The 21164-nt window shown below is 38.8% G+C and overlaps 1 protein-coding gene across 3 annotated transcripts in view; it reads right to left on the bottom strand.

The window, feature by feature from the left end:
- Positions 1 to 1659: 1659 nt before the first annotated feature.
- The window catches only part of TMX4 (thioredoxin related transmembrane protein 4), a 44467-nt gene continuing 24962 nt past the window's right edge, over positions 1660 to 21164 (bottom strand). For 2 of the 3 annotated variants that reach the window (XM_010387777.2, XM_030914744.1), the window contains 3 exons: positions 12331 to 12432; positions 8520 to 8583; positions 5716 to 7352 (listed from right to left, as the gene is read on the bottom strand). In XM_010387777.2, coding sequence (XP_010386079.2) covers positions 6979 to 7352; positions 8520 to 8583; positions 12331 to 12432 — 540 coding nt within the window. In that variant the 3' untranslated portion in view covers positions 5716 to 6978. Of the gene's footprint in view, positions 1969 to 5715; positions 7353 to 8519; positions 8584 to 12330; positions 12433 to 21164 lie in introns of those variants that run through there. The other variant, XM_010387778.2, reaches the window with a different exon arrangement.

The raw sequence follows: 21164 nt of genomic DNA, 5'->3' as shown, positions 1-21164 counted from the left end.
TTGTAACTTTTCCTGCTAATATTCACCCTCCCAAGTAAAATACAAACTCCATGAAATGACAATTTTCAGTTTGAAAACTCTGGTACCTTGAAGAGCCACAGTGGTCAAATCCAGCAGGAAGATCGCCAGCACTGAGGCCATAGGTACTCTGTCCTCTCCTGCCATATCTGCATTTATACTATGTCCCAGGAGCTTACTCTATAGAAGGTCCTAGGCTTACAAAGGTGGGCAAGAAAAAGTCATTGTGGCACGAGATTGCTGGCTCTCAAGTTCCCTTTGTTCTTAAGCACACAGCAAAGATTACACATCCTAGTCTTCCTTTCAGTTAGGCATGACCCTGTGACTAAGTTCTCTCACAGGAAACGTGAACATAAATGACACATGCGCGGCAGCCTCGCTTTAAAATCTCTCAGCAATGTTCCTCCATCTGTTACTCCTTCTGACTCACTGGGATGGAAATGATCACAGCCACCTTAGCAGCCACGTTTTCTTGTTGTTGTTTGTTTTGACATGGAGTCTTGCACTGTCGCCGAGGCTGGAGTGCAATGGTATGATCTTGGCTCACTGCAATCTCCACCTCCCGAGTTCAAGCAATTCTCCTGCCTCAGCCTCCTGAGTAGCTGGGATTATAGGCACCTGCCACTACGCCTGGCTAATTTTTGTATTTTTAATAGAGACAGGGTTTCACCATGTTACTAAGGCTGATCTCGAGCTCCTGACCTCAGGTGATCCACCTGCCTCGGCCTCCCAAAGTGCTGGGATTACAGGTGTGAGCCACCATGCCCAGCCCAGCAGCCACATGTTAAACAGCAAAGCCTCACTTGACCTTGAGGCACAGAAAAACCTGCATAGGACAGAGCCTGCCTGGGATGCCTGGCCTGGCCTCTGTGAATCAGTAATACAATTCTTGTTCTTAAAGTCCCCGAGATTTGGGGGATCTGTTAGTACAGCCTGGGCTACTGTAATACAGTTATTAGTATCAAGAAGTTCACATGTTCTAAGAAAGAATTTCTATTATTGTGAAATATGTTCCAAAGAGCATTCAAGACTAGAGCAAAGCAGGGGGTTAAATTTGTAATTCAGTGTTGCTGGCTTGAAAGCTGCAAGTTTTGCTATAGGCAAGGATGAATAACCAAAGTCTTCTAGGCAGACAGCATGACAGACCTTTTACTCTGTACAGGCAAATAAGCATTCTGAGCCAGTATCTCTGAGGGAGGGCCTTGGTGGTGTGCAGGTTTAATAACTGTCTTCTCACTACACACATCCCCCACCATCTTCCAGAAGACAAAAATCAAATCTCCATTGTTTCAGTCTCTGAGGGTGTTTCAAGGACTCACCTTACCTCCTTGATGTTTTTCCACTACAGTGGTGGCGAGCGTTAGGTGTAGAAGGGAGTTTCTGAAAGCCCCAAGGACAAGGCCAATCCAGTGTCTTGGGGGATTAGTAGCATCCCTTGCCATCTGGCTACCCCAAGACCTCAGGACAGAGGGAGACCCCAGAGGTTTCTGAAGGCAACACAGTGGCTGCAAGGGCCTTGGATCTTTGGACCCAGTCTTGGTTTTGTGCACTTTCCAGAGCAACTAAAAGGCACGTGGTCTGAGTTTCACCGAGTCAGGAAGGGAGAAAGAGAGAGAATGAATGAACAGACTAGATGCAGGATGGACACGAAGGAAAATTTTTTTTAACAAATTAATATTTTTTGCTGCCTAGGCAAATGGCTTTTGTGAAAACACTTGTATGAAAAGCAATACACCATTTGTTTATTACTTATTAATGCGATTATTAATTAATTAAAGTGATTACTTATTAATCACTATCATTAGGTTTTGATGCAAATGGGAATTTACAATAAAATGAAACAAATAGGATCAGGGATTATATACAATACTGTGATCAAGTGATTTGTGATTCAGGCAATGTACTACTTGAAACACGTATCTGGATTTCTCATTCCAATTGCTGCAGATGCTATTTGAGGAAGCAAAAAATACAGAAAGAAAAATAATTAGGTTCATTAGGCTAAGACTAATACAAATAATATAAACAACACATTTATAACATACTGCATTGCAAATAAGCAATGTTTTTAGTATAAAAATTGCATTTCCACAAAGAGGCTAATAACAAATATGATTCAACTACTTCAGAAACACGTCAAAGTTGTATGAGTCACACATATACAGTGTCACAGTCTACATAAAGCTTTACTGAGAATAAGCCATGTGAAGGCCATGTCCTGGGCTGAAGCGATCAAAGGGCTTTTCAACTGAAGCTCTTGCTTCCGGAAAGCTGTTCAAAAAGCTGCCCCATCAGGTTCAGCAGGCTTGATGACTCCAAATTTGGCTTTTTAAGACAAGCTAAAATCTCCTCCAGAGAATCAAAATGTAGGACTGAGGTAAAGAGATATTACACAAGAAGGAACTTTTCTGTTGGCATAAGAGATTTGAACGAACTCTTTCAAAAATGCTGGTACATCTGACAGGATGGGTCAACCACATATTTATAATACTGACAGAAGTACACTGCAACACCAAGATGAAAGACAGATAGCCTATTGATATGAGCAAGAGAACCAGTCTCCCTCTTCTTTCTCTCACTTCATACTAAAGATTTTATGCTGAAATCTCAGGTTTACCCTATCTTTTCCACCTTTTCTTAAAATTTATTTTTCTCTGGACTTTCAATGTTTCCATCCTATAAAACAACATACCAGCTCCACTACTGATGCATTTGGTAATAAAAAGTCACATGGTAAGTACTTGCCTTAAAAATGACTTTTATCATCTACCCCATAGATGTTCTTACAGGATGCAGGTTCTGTAGACTGATATATTCCCAAATCATATCAGAATATTACAGCTGTCAACAAGGAATTTTGGTCATAAAAAGTCAAATTTTGGCTTTTTCCACTATCAAAAGCCAACTCAGCTGAAGCTTATCTATTTTCTACTATAGTAGTTATTTTGAATGTATGTAGTTAAAGAGGCCTGTGGCTAACAGACAGGGATTCTATGCACAAGATGAGCTTGTAAGTATGTGCCCATGCAGTGCAAGGCCCTGTGAACCCAACAGGCCCGCACCTCATCCCATCCAATGACTATACTTCAAAGGGAAGAAAGATGTGGATTGCCTGTACGGTGCTTCAGTATGAGATCTCTGAGCAAGCTGGGTTGGTTTAGCAGATCTAGCAAGAGATAAATAATAAGAGAAACCAACATAAAGGTAATCAGAACTTTCAAACTTTCCTTTTAATTGATGAAGAGGCACCCTGCTCCAACTCCCCAAACATAAAGCACTGCACGTTCCCATTCCAAAACCAGTTACCTGCATTGCATTCACCTAATTTTAATTTACATAAAATACCATTCTGTGACTAAATAACTGGTATTGCAATAGAGGGAAACATGATTTTAATTTTTTCTTTTAGATTTTAAAAATCAAAATCGTATTTCCACGCACTTGAGTTCTGGATCAAATATATTATCTACAGAAAAAACCCACAAACTCTTATAGAAATGTTCACATAATTTTAATCTTAAATTATTTTAGGTTGACTTTTCTCCTTTAGTTTTATATCATTAAGTATTGAAAACAAACCTAAAATATTCAAGTGGAAAGACATTAAATTAGTTACATACTTATCATGTCATTTGGGAAAAAACCCATCTTTGCCATGATGTTAAAAAAGGGAAAATCAGGAAAAATGGTTTCTACAGATATTTAAAGTTTTAATGGGTCCTCTTCTCCAAGATGTTTTTCTCCTCACCTTTCAATTTTTTTTTAAAGTACTGCTGAGCAAGAAAATACATTTTCTGCCAGGCGTGGTGGCTCACGCCTGTAATCCCAGCATTTTAGGAGGCTGAGGCAGGCAGATCACCTGAGGTCAGGAGATCAAGACCAGTCTGACCAACATGGCAAAACCCCGTCTCTATTAAAAATACAAGATTAGCCAGGCACGGTGGCGCATGCCTGTAATCCCAGCTACCTGGGAGGCTGGGGCAGGAGAATCCCTTGAACTAGGGAGGCAGAGATTGCAGTAAGCCAAGATTGTGCCACTGCAGCCTAGGCGACAAGAGTGAAACTCCATCTCAAAAAAAAAAAAAAAAAAAAAAAAAAAAAAAGAAAATATATTTTTCTTATTATATAATTAGATATTGGTCAAATATCCCTTATCCAGAATGTGTGGGACCAGAAGTGTTTCAAGTATTTTTGGATTTGGGGATTTTTGTATATATATAAGGATGGTATCTTGGGAGTAGACCCAAGTCTAAACACAAAATTCATTTATGTTTTATATACACCTTATACAACACAGCTTGAAGGTAATTTTATCCAATATTTTTAAGAATCTTGTGCATGGAACAAAGTTTTGATTGCACTGTAACTGCCACCTGTCAAATGAAGTCAGGTGTAAAATTTTCTACTTCTGACAAAATGTTGAAACTCAAAAAGTTTAAGATTTTGGAGCATTTGGGGTTTTGGATTGTTGGATCAGGAATGTTCAACCTGTACTATTTGGGGCCCTGTGAACCCAACAGGCCCGCACCTCATCCCATCCAATGACTATACTTCAAAGGGAAGAAAGATGTGGATTGCCTGTACGGTGCTTCAGTATGAGATCTCTGAGCAAGCAAGTTCTGCCCTTCCTCCCCTCTAGTCTATTTCAGTTTCAGGGGGAGGCATTATATAGAAAAGCCAAACTATAAAACCATTCTTTTTTTTTTTTTTTTTTTTTTTGGAGACGGAGTCTCGCTCTGTCGCCCAGGCTGGAGTGCAGTGGCCGGATCTCAGCTCACTGCAAGCTCCGCCTCCCGGGTTTACGCCATTCTCCTGCCTCAGCCTCCCGAGTAGCTGGGACTACAGGCGCCCACCATCTCACCCGGCTGGTTTTTTGTATTTTTTTAGTAGAGACGGGGTTTCACTGTGTTAGCCAGGATGGTCTCGATCTCCTGACCTCGTGATCCGCCCGTCTCGACCTCCCAAAGTGCTGGGATTACAGGCTTGAGCCACCACGCCCGGCCTATAAAACCATTCTTATTCCATAATACCTCTGAACCTGAGTTTACTGTTCTTTGAAAACTCTGTTTCAGCTAATTATAAGAGAAACAAATTCAGTGACACGAGGGCAGGCAGGCCCTGCTCTGCTCTGATCCAGAAAAGCTTCCTGATGTCAGGGAGATGGAACTGCCACCATCAGAACCATGGCACTTTGGGTGAAGGTGTGTCAGCGACCAAGGGGGCAGGAAATGGGCAGTGACTAAGGCGGTAGGAAATAGGCAGGCACATGGTAAGGTTCTCCCAACCCATCAGCCCAGTGATGGCCTTGATCTTGAAGCTGCACTACTATCTGAAAAGCACAATTACTGGTGACTCTTAACAAACTTCACCATACTGGGGAAGAAGACTGTCAAGTAACTGAATTGGAAAGATGAAAAAGAACCATCTCTAAAAATTGATGCTGTCAGAAGAATAACCTCCTTTGTGCAAGTCTTGCAACATCCTCATTCAACCACAGGAGGGCAGAGTTTCAGAACCTCCCCCACAGTGAGCTCCGTGCTCGCGGTTAATACAAAGAAAGGGTTACTTAAACAGCCAGATAGAAATATACTGCATGTTCCTTTCTAAAGATGACAGAAACTTTTAGAATTTCTTAAACCTGTACTCATTATTCTGTCTGGATCCAAGGGGCATAGAATCAACTTTAGGCATCTTTCATATGCTTGGAATCTAATTTCATGAATTTATTCTAACACATAAATCAGGTAAGAGAGAAATAGATGGATAGATTTTTTTAAAAAGAAATTAGCCGCCCTGGGTACTTAAAGTAGACTGAGTATTGAGAGATTTACAAAGATAAAATTCTTTGGAAGATTACAGAAGACGGAAACAAAACCAAATCTTTCATTTTCAGGTACTGGAGTTCATTAATTCTTTCACCAAAAGCACATCACCGAAGGAAAATCAGAAGTGGTTTTTTAGTTATTATTACAGTAGTTCAAGACCCAGGGAACCCCTTGAGATGAAAACAAAACAAAACAGTATTCAACTTTTCTTCACAGACTACTTTGTACTGGGCAAGACTTAGAGGACTTCTGGCTTGAAAAATATTGCTAAGAAAACTTAAAAACAACAACTACTACTACTGTATTTTGGACAAAACAATTTTTTTAAATCTGTCTTGTAAAATCCTTACTTCCTTTTGAGTCTCTGATGGCTACATTTCATTTGAGATGTTTGGCAGTCACGGCTTCATGGATTATGGATACTGATTATCTAAACCCTTAGGTCAGAATAAACAAACACAGTTCATGTAAACGTGGCTGCTATTGGAGTCCTCTGACCAGGAGATAATTGTGAAGAGTGTGGAGAGCCTGAATGCCCATGGTGGAAAAGTTGGAAAAATTATAGGTAAGAAATAAAACACAGGAGATTCAGACGGCTGGGATGACTTCTGAGCTGCTCTCTATACCTAAGACCCTTTCAAATTCTAACTATAAAAGATTTTTCATGCACTGTGGTGCCAGATGTTTCTTGCAATTTGAGAAAAATAAATACTTTACACAAGAAAAGGAAGCAAGGCGTCTACGCTACACTTTGAGGATGCTCAGGAGCCAAGGCTCCTGCTTGGCTTTCATTTCACAGGGCCTGCAGCCTTGTCTCTGGAAGGTGCTAATTAGGGCTGGAAGTGGCCTCCTCTGGTCAAGACTCTCTGACCCCCAAGTAAATGAACTTGTTACCATCCCAGTCCCCAAACAGATCCCAACATTACGTTTGTTTTTCTATATCCTGATTGTCACACCTGAAAGACTCTCCTTAGTATACACAAGGCTTACTGCCATGAGACCAAATGACTAGAGAGCATCTTTTAAGAGAGAAGCTTGCTCATTCAGGAAAAATTAAGGATTTGGTACAAACTGCAGGCCAGAGGAAAGCTGACATACTGTTTTGGTGTGTATTCTTGAAAACGTGTCATTAAATCTACAGTCCCTTGTCAGCATGCTGACTTTTCCGCTGCCTCAAGGAGTCTTCCACCACCTCTGTGTCAGCTGGACAGGGCTTCTCAGAGATGCCTTCTTCAGCTTCCTCAGGCTCTAACTCCTCCCGGGTCACACTGTCCTCTCCTGGGGGCCCCTGGTCATTGGCCTCACTTCTCTCCTCATCCACACCAGCAGCCAGGTTGTCCTCCTCCTCCTCTTCTTCCTCTGCTTCATCCTCGTCGCCAAGATCTTCTTTCTCTTCTTCATCATCTACAAGGCTGTCTTTGTTTTCTTCTTCATTTGAATCATCTTTTTCCTCCTCTGCATCCTGCAACTGTTCAGCCCTATGAGCCTCCTCTGACCTCCCATTCTCCTCTGTGGAGGGAAGAAAGAGGAATATCCTCTGAATAAACAAGGGTAATTCAGTAATCAATGGAGTGTGTTTAGCTGTGAAACAAAAATAGAGGGTAAGTGACAGTTTTTTCTATCTTGAAGCTATGGTCACAGAGGACAGATTCTCCGGTTGTTATCCTAGCCCCATTTAGGGCTTCTCCATCTGTCTCTGGAGATTTCATGGAGCATAATGACTTAAGCAGGGCACGTGGGCAACAAGGGCAAATTTTCCTTTACGCTTTGTATTTTGTGTCTTGTAGAAAGCTCAGTGACTCTATCAGTCATGGTGATTGGTTCAGAAACGTGACAAGCTAAGCCACTCAAAGTACTCCCCAGGAGTTCTGAGTCAGAGTCAGGAGAAAAAGCCTCTTTTTCTTCAGGGATTTTTAAACAGAGAAAATGCACAAGGACTGTCAACAGCTCTTATGAATAAGCCACACAGAAAGAGAAACCTAACATCACTCGGGCCGTGCTTGAAGCTAGAATGTCCCTGGGCTTTTCAGTTATGTGAGCTAATAAATTTTCATTTGCTTTCCTAAAATGCTTGATATTGGGATTCTATTACTTTTAAGAATTCTAAGAATCATATTTTCAAATTATTCATGGAAGTCTCAAAGCCTCAAAAACTTCAAGAACTAAAAAGAAGCATGAGTTTACTTAAACTCCCACATAAAATTCAACAATTACGAAGTCTCACGAACATCTTTATGCAGTCTCAAAAATAGTCTGGAATAAAGACATGCAAATCCAGGGGCACCTGGCCCCAGAAGTGTGCAGCAGTGCAAGGATTTGGGAAGACTGCTTTTAAAGGACTTAGGAGAGTTACTAACACACAGTAGACTCAATATATATTGAGTTTTCCTTCTTCCCTTCTAGTTCTAGTTAGAATAAAGGAAAATATGATACTGATTAATGAAATGCACACACTTAAAAAGAAAAAGCAATTGCTAAAATGAATTATTTCCTAATTTAAGAAAGGGAGAAAAATAATTTTTGTTCAAATCTACCTAGAAAACATATTTTAAGAAATGTGGTAGTGATTTGGTCACCTAGTAAATCACAGAGAAAACCCACTATCTATATGAGCACAAAAAGGCACATCACAGAATTCCAAAACCACTATAGATCACAGGAGCTTATCGTACTTACCAGAACGCTCAGATAAATTTCTTGGAAGTGGCACATAGAAACATTCTGATATTACCACCAAGACCTGGAGGGGAAAAAGTGATTTTACAGTGAATAGCTAGGACATTTATTACCAAAGGGCCTCAAAATTAGGCCTTGCTTCTATAATCAGATATTCTTAGACTAATAATTAGCAGCTAGTCAAAAGTCTTCACAAGAGACAAGGATATAATTAAGAATTTCCTACTTTTCAAATGTGACATAATAAAGGAAAATACTAATTTAGAAAGTGGTCACAAAGCCAAAAGTCTACCGAGAACCCACTATAAATAGATGAACCAATCCCAGCACTTTGGGAGGCCGAGATGGGCGGATCACGAGGTCAGGAGATCGAGACCATCCTGGCTAACACGGTGAAACCCCGTCTCTACTAAAAAAATACAAAAAACTAGCCGGGCGAGGTGGCGGGCGCCCGTAGTCCCAGCTACTCAGGAGGCTGAGGCAGGAGAATGGCGTAAACCCGGGAGGCGGAGCTTGCAGTGAGCTGAGATCCGGCCACTGCACTCCAGCCTGGGCGACAGAGCGAGACTCCATCTCAAAAAAAAAAAAAAAAAATAGATGAACCAAGCAGGTATAAGAAGATAGACACTATGAACCAAGTCTTTTTAAATACACTATTCTGGACAACCAAACAACTCTTTATATAGGCTGTCCCTTACCAATGGGTAACCCGTGATTGAGTGGAAGAACATTTCACAAATATTACAGCCAACTGTGGGTGGGGAAGGACTGAGGATGACTTTGAAGGAGGGGGCATTTAATGCCCTGGGCAGTCAGGAGAGAACAGCAGCACCGCCCGGCTGCTCTAAGCTAAACCAAGTTGGATCTCCACGGGGGATCTTGGATCCAGAGAAAGCCCTGAATGCCAAACTGAGGAGACCCAGGAGGTGGGGCAATGAGTTGCAGGAAGGCTTGGTGGGTTGGGGAACAATAAGCTCTAAGCCATTAAATCAATTTGAACAACAAAGAGAAAAAAAACATCCCATCTGAAATGATTCCGGTTTGAAAACCTTACCTTTTAATGTGATAGTTATATGTTTACTGGCTATTCCAGGACATGTTTTTTTTTCTGACTTTTCTTTTTTATTTATAATTGACACACAGTAACTATATATACGGATGGGGTACAATGTGATGTTTCAATGCATGTATATACAGTATAATGATCAAATCAGGTTAATTACCATATCCATCACCTTAATTTATCCTACTCTTCTATTCTGGAAAATTGTACATTCAACAATTTTATCTCAGGTTTAGTCTATCTAACTTAGTCATTTAATTTTGACTTAGTTGGTGAGGTTACAAAAAAAAAAATTTAGATCCTAGCTTCCCAACAGACATGTCATCCTTCAAGGAGTCTGGGCCATTCAGAGCCAGCCTCAGGCAGCTTTGACCCTCAGTATACCTTTACCCTGGCATGCTACATTTTAAATATTCCCTATGTGGCTAAGATATGAAAACAATTGAGAAACACTTCTCTATCATCCTAGAAGTTAACAAAAATGTCATTCTGGAATAGATGATTTAAAATGGGAAAAGAATGCAGCTGTTTCAAATTGTATAACTCTCACAAAACAAGTTAAAAGTACATAAGAAATTAAAGGTTACTAAAGGCAAAAATTCTAGCAGTTGTGTGTTTACTTTAATATACTTAACAGTTACAGAAAAGGCATTGTGTGTGTGTATATATATATACACATATATGCGTGTGTATGTATATATATATATACAGAGGTTTTTTTTGTTTTTTTGTTTTTTTTTGGAGACAGGGTCTAGCTCTGTCACCCAGGCTGGAGTACAGTGGCAAGATTATGGCTCACAGCAGCCTCGAACTCCTGGGCTCAAGTGATCCTCCCACCTCAGCCTCCCAAGTAGCTGGGCCTACAGGTGTGTGCCACCATGCAAGGCTAATTTTTGTATTTTTTGTAGAGACAGGGTTTTACCATGTTGCCCAGGCTGGTCTCAAACTCCTGGGCTCAAATGATCCACCTGCCTCGGCCTCCCAGAGTGTCAGGATTACAGGCCTCAGCCACTGTGCCCAGCCTAAAACAGGCACTTTGAACACAGATATGTGTTTGTTATTTTTTGGAAACTTATCAACAATAAATATATGAATCTTTTTAAATTTATGATTCGTATGCTTTGAAATTATTATTATTTTGTTAAAAAAGTTAATAATATTTTGTTAAAGTTATTTGCTTATTAAGGAAGGGTAGTCTATCTCACTTAATCACTTGAACAGGCTAGAATCACTCTCTCCTTACTTCAGGCCAAGCCTCCAATAACCTTTCTGCACTGATTATCTGAATCTAGGTTTCCAAAGGAATCCAAGGTGTAGGCAGGCAGGCCTGACTCAATTTCATGGACTTGAAGTCAACATCAAAAATAATATTCTAAAACTCTAAGCATTTTCAGTAGTCTTCCAACAAGTTCACACACAACCTACATTCCCTATAACTCCATCATTGACTCGCCTGGGACCTCATACTGTTCCCCCTACAAGAACCTCACACTATGGTAGCCCCAAAACACACTGCTAGAAAAATCTAGCATCAGACAACAGATGGGAGAAGCACAGACAATCACATTCTATTTATATCCAGTGTCGAATCCCTTTAGACGAGAGCAATGGGGACATGTTAATTAGCAAAAAGATTAATGCAACAGAACAGAACATACCCAGGACCTAATGAAGGACATATACAGATATCTAAGTAAGTCCCATTCCTATCCCTGAAGTTAACATCAGGAGCCAAGTTTCAAAGATAAGCCATGATATGTATTAAGCATGTTCATGGAAAAGTCAAATCGAGCCTCTTTGGCCTCTTGGAGTTATGACTTACTGTAAGTCAATTGTTAACATTTTAAGCTTATTTTTAAAAAGAACTTGCTGAAGAGTCAAAATTCATTATAAAATATAAGGATAGACTTTAAGATAATCTTACCTTAAACTCTGTTCTTTGACATAAATTTTTAGTAATGGTCAATTATTCCCATTATAGTGTTTAGGAACTATGTGATTAGTATACAGTATAAAGGATTTTTAAAATTTTTTGGCTTAGTTAGGGTTTAAAATGCAGTCAAACTAATCAAGATTAGGTTAAGAGAAAGAAAAAAATAATAAAAAGTACAACATGCTAAACATTTATAGTTGCCTATATAGTTAGATAAATAAATTTATTATTCAACTCTTGCCTGAAATACCTGGGGAGAAAATACACAGATATATACTGCATACTGATTTTCATGCCCAAAGAATAACTATGTTGTTTTAACTACGTTATCTATCTCAGGAAAACCAGAGTGTATGCATAAGCAGCTAGTCAGGATTAGTTTTAAACTGGAGGATAAGAACAACAACAAAAATCTTGCATCTACCCAAGGAACAAATTCAAAACACTGGCCTTATCACTACAGTGTTCTAATTAAGTAGGCAACATGTGAAATCACAGCTGACTCAGTTGTCTTAGAAACTACCAATTCAAGTACGGTCTCTCTCTTTTTTTTTTTTTAATCACTGTCTATAGTCTAGGCAGTACACATCTTCAAAATACTTAAAGGATAGGATTAGAAGATAAGAATTTAATGCATTTTCTACTATATCTCACATTACCAATGAAAGCAGTCTCAAACAAGCAAATGCTATTTAACTACTTAGATTACACAAAATACTATTTTTTATGTGCTTTTTCTTTCTTGGTTGCCTTTTAGTTGTACATGAAATCCATTTTGCCTTAAAGATAGAAAAAGGTTTGGTATTATCTCTTACCAGACCCATAAAAAGGCCAAAAACCAAGGTGGCTATGACGAAAAAGACATAAGAACACCAAGCAGGAATTCCAAGGGTCACTGTGAAATAGTTGTGAAGATGCTGGAATCAGAAGAAAAAAAAAGTATTAATTTTTAAGAGAACCAAAAATATTTCAATCTCCCTCTCTAGCTGTTGTTTTTACATACATAGGTTTATATATCTAAATGATTCTTAAAGAACAAGTCAATTTTATAATATTGGGAAACAGAGTAGTAATCAAAGTCATTACCAAAAAAAAAAAAAAAGTTATACTTGCTTAGAGGTCATAATCTGGATAGAATTCTGGTAGAATCATTTTGATAGTCCTTTCTTCTACCATGATGGATGCTTTTGGCCCTCCTCCCCTAATAATTATATACATCTCAATGTTTACTTATAATAGGGCATTCATTAAAAAATTGGTTTGGGCCTCTGACTTTTTAGTAAAACTAAACCATGACTTACAGAACGTCAACCATTTAAAATGTCTCCATACCTTTTTTCTAATCAGACTCTCATTGCTCTACACCTATTCATCCTTTCAAAGTTTAGTAAATTATCAGAAAACGTAAAATGTAACAGTAGACAGAAGAATCAGTTTTTCTGGTTAATTTATTATGAGTAAATGAGATTCCAGCAGTCTTTGAATAGAGTGTACATCCCTTCATGCTTACTGTTCCCTAAGACTCTATTTGACGACCAACACTCTAAAAATAAGGGACATAATCATAGCTAGAAATTATTTACGGCCGGGCGCGGTGGCTCAAGCCTGTAATCCCAGCACTTTGGGAGGCCGAGGCAGGTGGATCACGAGGTCAGGAGATCGAGACCATCCTGGCTAACACGGTGAAACCCCGTCTCTACTAAAAACTACAAAAAAAACTAGCCGGGCGAGGTAGCGGCGCCTGTAGTCCCAGCTACTTGGGAGGCTGAGGCAGGAGAATGGTGTGAACCCGGGAGGCGGAGCTTGCAGTGAGCTGAGATCCGGCCACAGCACTCCAGCCCGGGTGACAGAGCGAGACTCCGTCTCAAAAAAAAAAAAAGAAAAAGAAATTATTTACATGCTAAATCATACAGAAATTAACAGATATGAACTTGCTATTTCAAAGTCAAAACATCAAAGTCTACTTAGACGTAGAGTTGCAGGAGCCATGCTTCCTCACAATGACTCAGTCATTGGTTTAAGAATCTGACAGCTTCAAAAATGGCCATTAACTAAAATTCAAGCACAAGATGATATGGCTCCAAATATCATCAGCAAGCAAGGTAATGACAATGACTTGCCTAGAACCAGTAAGGCTGATGAAAATGAGTCCAAGTTTCTATTTTAATTTCCTATTTCTCAAAATCTAAATCACGGCCGGGCGCGGTGGCTCAAGCCTGTAATCCCAGCACTTTGGGAGGCCGAGGCGGGCGGATCACAAGGTCAGGAGATCGAGACCATCCTGGCTAACACGGTGAAACCCCGTCTCTACTAAAAAATACAAAAAACTAGCCGGGCGAGGTGGCGGGTGCCTGTAGTCCCAGCTACTCGGGAGGCTGAGGCAGGAGAATGGCGTGAACCCGGGAGGCGGAGCTTGCAGTGAGCTGAGATCCGGCCACTGCACTCCAGCTTGGGCGACAGAGCGAGACTCCGTCTCAAAAAAAAAAAAAAAAAAAAAAATCTAAATCACTCCCATTGGTTTATTAGCTTACATCAATGCAATTAATTAACATATTTTATTCTGGCTTAATTTGGAATGATAAATAAACAAAGAAAAAAGCTTGTAAACTGATTTAGCATAATCTGAAATATCTCTACAATTTCTTATTCAGCAGAAGAGATAGAGCTAAAGACTCAGCAAGTATTTTAAACACTGACACATGGAATCAAAGTGTTCAATCAGTATTTGTTGAATAAGGAAAAGATGCATCAAATGCCTGAGCTATTTATTCAAAGGAAAGGTAAACACACTCTCAAACTGCAAAGCTGGGATCTGTCCTCTGTTGATGGCACTGGTCATCAGTGTGTGTTTAGCCAGGACAACTGCTTATTAAGAGTAACTTGGCTGGACGCAGTGGGTGACTCACGCCTGTAATCCCAGCACTTTGGGAGGCTGAGGTGGGCGGATCACGAGGTCAGGAGTTCAAGACCAGCCTGACCAATATGGTGAAACCCTGTCTCTACTAAAAATACAAAAATTAGCTGGGCCTAGTGGCATGTGCCTGTAATCCTAGCTACTCAGGGACTGAGGCAGGAGAACTGCTTGAACCCAGGAGGCGGAGGTTGCAGTGGGCTGAGACTGTGCCACTGCACTCCAGCCTGGGCGACAGAGCAAGACTTCATCTCGAAAAAAAGAAAAAAAAGGTAACTTAGCATTTTACAACTCAGCAAGTAAAAGGCATATTTCGGATTATCAAAACATCATTTCATTCAAACTCTTTTCAATGGAAGTTTTAAAATTTACTGTATAGCTTCCTACTTTAGAAAATACTACGTATTAAACTTATGCTTTTCTCGGGGGACTCAGTATTATCAAGATTAAACCCTAAAATGTGCCAAAGAATTGGAGGATGGTCAAAGTCAATCTGCCTCTGTGCCAACCCATGAATATATTCTAGAACTTGCTTTATAAGTATCTGCTGATTTATCTTACTCATATGGTTAGGTAAAATAATGTGCAGTTTTAAGTCCTTCTATATAGTATCTCATGCCCTTTCTGCAAAATGAATGATTAATGCAACTCTCAAGAAACTTTCTACATTACTTTTTAATTTCATTAAATCATTTGCTTTTGAAGTATTGCATTCTGACTCAAACACTTAGTACTTTCAAAACATCCTCTTATTTTAATAAGCTGCACTTCAGTTTTCTTGTATCAACTTCCTTTTTAAAGGGATTTGAGTTTCTTGGAGAAACTCTGCCATCTTCTGGTCTTTTAGGTCATTATTAGTAACGATTCATTAATCAGGTTGTACTTTCACAAGTACAGATATAAATATTTACCTTTTTACTTTGAGTCTACAACAGCTTTAAAGCCCCTTATAAGTGTTAGGATTAATGGTAACATGTCCTTGAAGTTTTGCTTTATATATGTTTCCAAAGGAATAGCTTATTAAATAAAATCCAATTCAGTTTTAGATCACTGTGTTTCTGTTTCTTTACTTACTAGGCAAAGTGACAGTTTTCACTTGTGGAAAACACTGATCCTTGTTCAATATTATACGTGCTTACCACAAGGAAATATCCCGTGCTGTTCACGGAAAATGCACAAAAATGTAACCTGATGGGCATGATACCTTATACTATTGTACTAGATGAATAAGAAAATATCTTACTTGGGCTAGGTGCGGTGCTCACACCTGTAATCTGAGCACTTTGGGAGGCTGAGGCGGGTGAATCACAAGGTCAGGAGTTCGAGACCAGCCTGGCCAATATGGTGAAACTCCATCTCTAACAAAAATATAAAAAATTAGCCGGGCATGGTGGCATGCGCCTGTAGTCCCACCTATTTGGGCGACTGGGGCAGGAGAATTGCTTGAACCCAGGAGGTGGAGGTTGCAGTGAGTTGAGATTGCCCCACTGCACTCCAGCCTGGGTGACAGAGCAAGACTCTGTCTCAAAAAAAAAAAAGTATCTTACTCTGTTCACTGAAAATGCACTAAAATGTCATCTGATGGGCATGATATCTTATACTATTACAGTACACGATTAAGTTAGAGCTAATTTTGGCTACATGCATATTTGAGTAAGAAGACGAAATTAAAACATCATTACAACAGAATAAATGAGAACAGCATTCTAATCAGTGGTCAGATAGACTTAAGGAAGACAGCCAAGCCAAGGCCTCCATGCATCTGAGGTAGAGCCTTCTCTCCGCAGAAAGGCAAGCACTCCCGCTGGAAGTCTAAACTACTGCAGGTTGGATTAAATACTGCTTAGTCACACCCACTCACTCGTCCAGCCCAGTGTTGCAGAGTCTCATTCAAACCTAGGCTGGCCCTAAAGGACAGAGAGCCTTTGGATTTAGAGTTCACCCGTGTCATAGGGTATACTCTCTGAGGAGTTCTGGAACAAGCCCTTTATCTCTTTCAGACACAGCCAAAATCCCCAAAGTATCTTCCTTGCAAGGAAACAGCTAGAAAAGACTCTTCAATGATGGCCAACGTTTCACTTCTTTCATGCTTTAGCTCTCAGCACTTGTAACAAAACATAACCTCGCAGCCTCTTGTAGGATCTATGAGAGGTACCTTACAGATGTGCACCACTGTCTCACTATAACATTCTACAAAACATCCTAAACATTTTTATATGAAAAAAACATTGAGAAGAGATATGCTATGTAAATCACAGAGGAATGTTTTCAAGTTTTAAAATACACTTTGTTTTTCTCTAGTCTAAATGTTCACGGCTTTTAATGTTTATCATCAGATATTTTAAATAAAGCCTTAAGTCTTCTGTCACGTCATTCTAATAAAAAGGAAGGTAGCACCCATCACACAGATTGTCCTCCCAAGGATGTAGCACATCTTATTTTAGCTAAAATTTGCCATATGCCTACATCCTCTCAAAACAACAGTAACATTTAGGAGAGGGAAGTTACACCCTATATTATCAGTGAACCGCAGAGATTCACCAAATCCAATAGAAAACGCTTTAAAAACATTTAAATGCTAAACCTAGTTAGCAAAAGCATATACAGGTTGAGTATCCCTTATCCCAAATGCTTGGGACCAGACATGCTTCAGATTTGTGATTTTTTCAGATTTTTGCATTACACTTACCAGGTGAGCATCACAAATCCAAAAATCGGAAATCTAAAATGTTCCAGTGAGCATTTCCTTTAAGTGTCATGTTGGTTCTCAAACAGTTTCAGATGATGGAGCATTTTGGATTTTGGATTTTTGGATTTGGGGATTCTCAACCTATATGCTGAGCAACTGCCACAGCACCCTATTTTAAACCTGCTATCAGCACTGGCTAAAAAATTAACAAAAGTATTCCATGTTGCCTATAAAGAGAAGGGAAAAGTAAAATAATGAAGACAACAATGATTAATAAATATAACTAACAAAAAGCAATTATCAAGCACATAACTAGGTACCAGATTCTGCACTAAGTGCTCAAAGGGTTCTAGGAACAAGTCTATGCCAGGAAAAAAATAAAAATAAAAGGATTCAGGGGCCTAGACACAAAGTGTGAAACAATGTGTTTCTGGAAGAGAAGGATAGTGCCACTCTGTAGCATTGTAGCCAACTGTGAAAAAAGGAAAGACAGAAGACTGGATGGTCTCTCTGCACACATGTGCCACACACAAAACCCAAGGACTTCTAATCCTAACTCTGCCACCAGATTTGGTAGTGATGCTTCCTGAAGTTCAATCTTCTGCACACTGCTTTCATGATATTTACCTCACCTTGTACCATCCATTAGAGTATTAACATTTTTCATTTAGTCACTTTAAGTTGTATACAATTTTAAAGAAATTTTATGTTGCTACTATAATATAAAATCAAAATGAATTTTGTCCTTTGAAGATGTCAACTCTCTGAGAAACTCCTCTAACTATCCCATCTCCTAGGCCTCAGTGACTCCATCTGTGAGATGGGTAAAATGTTGAGACTATCTGTAAGGACAGATATTAAAAGTTAATGTGGTAATTACTTCTGTGAGTTTATATAAAAATTAAAATATACAGGTGAATGCCATCATGACTGAATTGGAAAGAATTTAAATTTAGTGATGGAAAGAACACTGGAGATCATCTATTCTTATCCACACTGTGTTATGAATGACAATATCAAGGATCCTGGGATTCAGGGTAACAGCAGGAAGCTCACAGGAACTGCCTCATAAGACTATTCAAGGGACTTTCTCACCTCAAGGATTTACTCAAGCAAGAACATAGGGGAAGTTGGTATAAAGTTAAGAAGGCCAAATGCAAACTAAACCAACTCCTGAGTTGATAGGAATTCAGCCACGTGAGTGTCTCATCACCAGGGGATCCTAGAATCTTGAGGACCAGCTTTTATCTCCAGAATGTGCGACCTAGCAAGTTGGCTTCACTTCTAAGGCAGAAAGAAACTCAAGCCCCTTAAGAAATCACTAGTTCAGTAGGCTCTGATCTTCTAGATATCTTCTAGATAATCACTAGTTCAACAGGCTCTGATCTTCTAAATACATTATTTTCATTTTTTCATTACAGAAAAAAATAGAAGTTATAGAAAAAAAGGTTTTTAAAAATCACCCACAATTCCAATATCAGAGAAAACTACTGTTGATCTCTTTCTAAGTATTTTCCTATATACACACAAAAACTCCATATAAACATCCATTATACTGTTTTGTTATATTCCCTGTAGAAATACTTACATCTAACCAGCTACCCATCCAGGGAAGACTGTTGCTGAGAAAAGACTCATTTCTATCTGTACGTGTATCCGGATATTTCAGTAAAATAAAGAGACTATGGATAGGCATAAACAATCTTGTCTCACTGGAATTAGCCATTCTACATCTTTCCTTCTTCCATCTTTTTAATCTTCTTTCTCTGAGACTTTACACTTTTTTGGTTCCACCTCCCATCCCTAGTCTATCTCTGTCTCACCATGTACAGTTGTTTCTTCTGTTCATTATTAATATATTTGCATTGCAGTTTCATATGATCTAGACATGATTTAAAAAACAATTAAGTTTGCCACAATTATACATTCAACAATGATGTGAGGAACTCTGACTAAAGGAACAGTCAGCTGAATGAGCTAACTGAGCAGGCAGGGCAGTCAGCTGGAAGGATTGGCTGATTAAGTGACTCTATAAAGACAGGAAGGCAAGACCATAACTAAAGGTGGAAGTGGGAACCAGAGACCTGATGGGTAGCCAAGGACTGCGTCTCTTTAGGTCAGAGATTATATACCTTGTAAATAAGAGGACAAGAGCCAAATTCTAGAAATACAGGTGGCAAGAGACCTTCCTAGAGATCTGATGAAAGGATGGGGACTTATTTCTAAGAATAAATCACAAAAGTGGGCAAGAGGCTTGGGGAGGCTACATGCTGATACAGAGGGTAGTATCAGATTTCACAAACTATTAAATGTATGTGTAATATACATACACAGACGGAGATCAAAATAATCTAACACTGTATCATTTGCATTCTTTTATGTGCAACTCTCTTCCACTCCCCTACATACACACACCCTACAATCAGGATGAATGTTTTAGTGATCCCAATAAATATAAATGGATTAAATTCATCAGATAATTATTTCTTGCTATATACTTTTTATAATTTACTTAAAACATAATAAAAAGGTTGAAAATAGAAAAATTACTCCATGCAAACGCTTATAAAAGGATATAGTATTAATACTAGATAAAACTATTTTACAACTATACATTTGTATAATTGTACATTTTACATTCTATATTTTACAATTATAAAATGTAATTATTTGCATGCCAAATTTTAGTTTATCTTATAAAATGATCATTTTTGGTTCCTTTTGGAAATATCTGGAAAGAAATTATAAACATACATTTATATAATACATATATTCTACTTCTCAATCATTAAGAAGAACATATTCATTAGTTATTCAGACATGGATCACATTCTATTCTCCAAACGGCTCTTTCTCTCCAGTTTAATGCATCCACACAGAATACATCTGTGTTGCCCATAGCTGGGGACTGTGTGTACAAAGATAAAACACCCACTCCTGGCCTTGACACACTCTAAATGTTACACATTGTAATCATCTGCATGACATAATGAAAAACTGTAACTCCTTATTTAAACTTGTTTATCTAAGCTCCAAATGACAAGCTATATGATGTCAGAGCCATTATGTATTTTCCCTGCTACCCTCTTTGAAAGTAAAACTTCTCTTCTACAGTCAATGAAGGCCATAATCAGCTTTCATCTAAGCTCTTCTTAACTTGCAGAACAAATTCTACTACACTTATCATAGATTTGGTGCTAAAATTTCACAGTCAATGCTGCCTAACAACCATCTATTACAATTTTTCTGTTGAATTAGACAGTATAATGCTCTGTGGCTCAGACAGCTAGCAGGCTACATGATTCTGTCAATCTTTAATATTGACATACTGCAAAAGGCAGAATCTCTTTTCAATTCCCAGTTTGCAATTCATAATTCTCAGCCCTTGATTCAAGTTCTCACCAATGTTAAGAAAGCAGCAGAAGGAAACCACATGAAACTCAAACTATCTGGAGAGGGGGAAATATTAGTTATTGTTTATTGTGATAGACAAATGCCCAAAAAAAGTTAAATTTTAACCTGAAAGACTGAAACCAAGTCTTCAATTAGCCTCTGTTGTGAAAAATAACCAAAAAACCTTGTAGTAGGTATTCTATCTCACAAGGCAGAATATAAATGTAACTGAGAAAGTGGAATACAAAAGGTTTTTCTTAAATGTCTTTCAACATATATGAATGTGTACGAGCAACAGAACAAGAATCTTCCCAAACTCTTTGAATATTATGTTCCAAACATGACACCATAAGCTACAATCATAGCATAGAAAAGACATATATAGGGAGACTCACTTCTAAGACTTTTTGAAATATTTTGAGCTATATTTAATTCCAGAGCAATTTTGCTCAATCTGGTTGGATTTAGTCCTCCCCTATAGAGAAGGGGAATAAAAGGTTATGGGACATATTCAACATTATATAATGGTTCAAATATTAAACCTGAATAACAGATCTAACCCACTGAAATGACTCAGAGAAATTATACAATCACATACAGCAAGGATCTATTACTTAAAGGCCAGATTGTAAATATTACAAGCTTGTATGCCACAA

The sequence above is a fragment of the Rhinopithecus roxellana genome, chromosome 13 (genome assembly GCF_007565055.1).
Source record: "Rhinopithecus roxellana isolate Shanxi Qingling chromosome 13, ASM756505v1, whole genome shotgun sequence".
Lineage (NCBI taxonomy): Eukaryota > Metazoa > Chordata > Mammalia > Primates > Cercopithecidae > Rhinopithecus > Rhinopithecus roxellana.
This window is presented reverse-complemented; position numbering and strand designations above follow the sequence as displayed.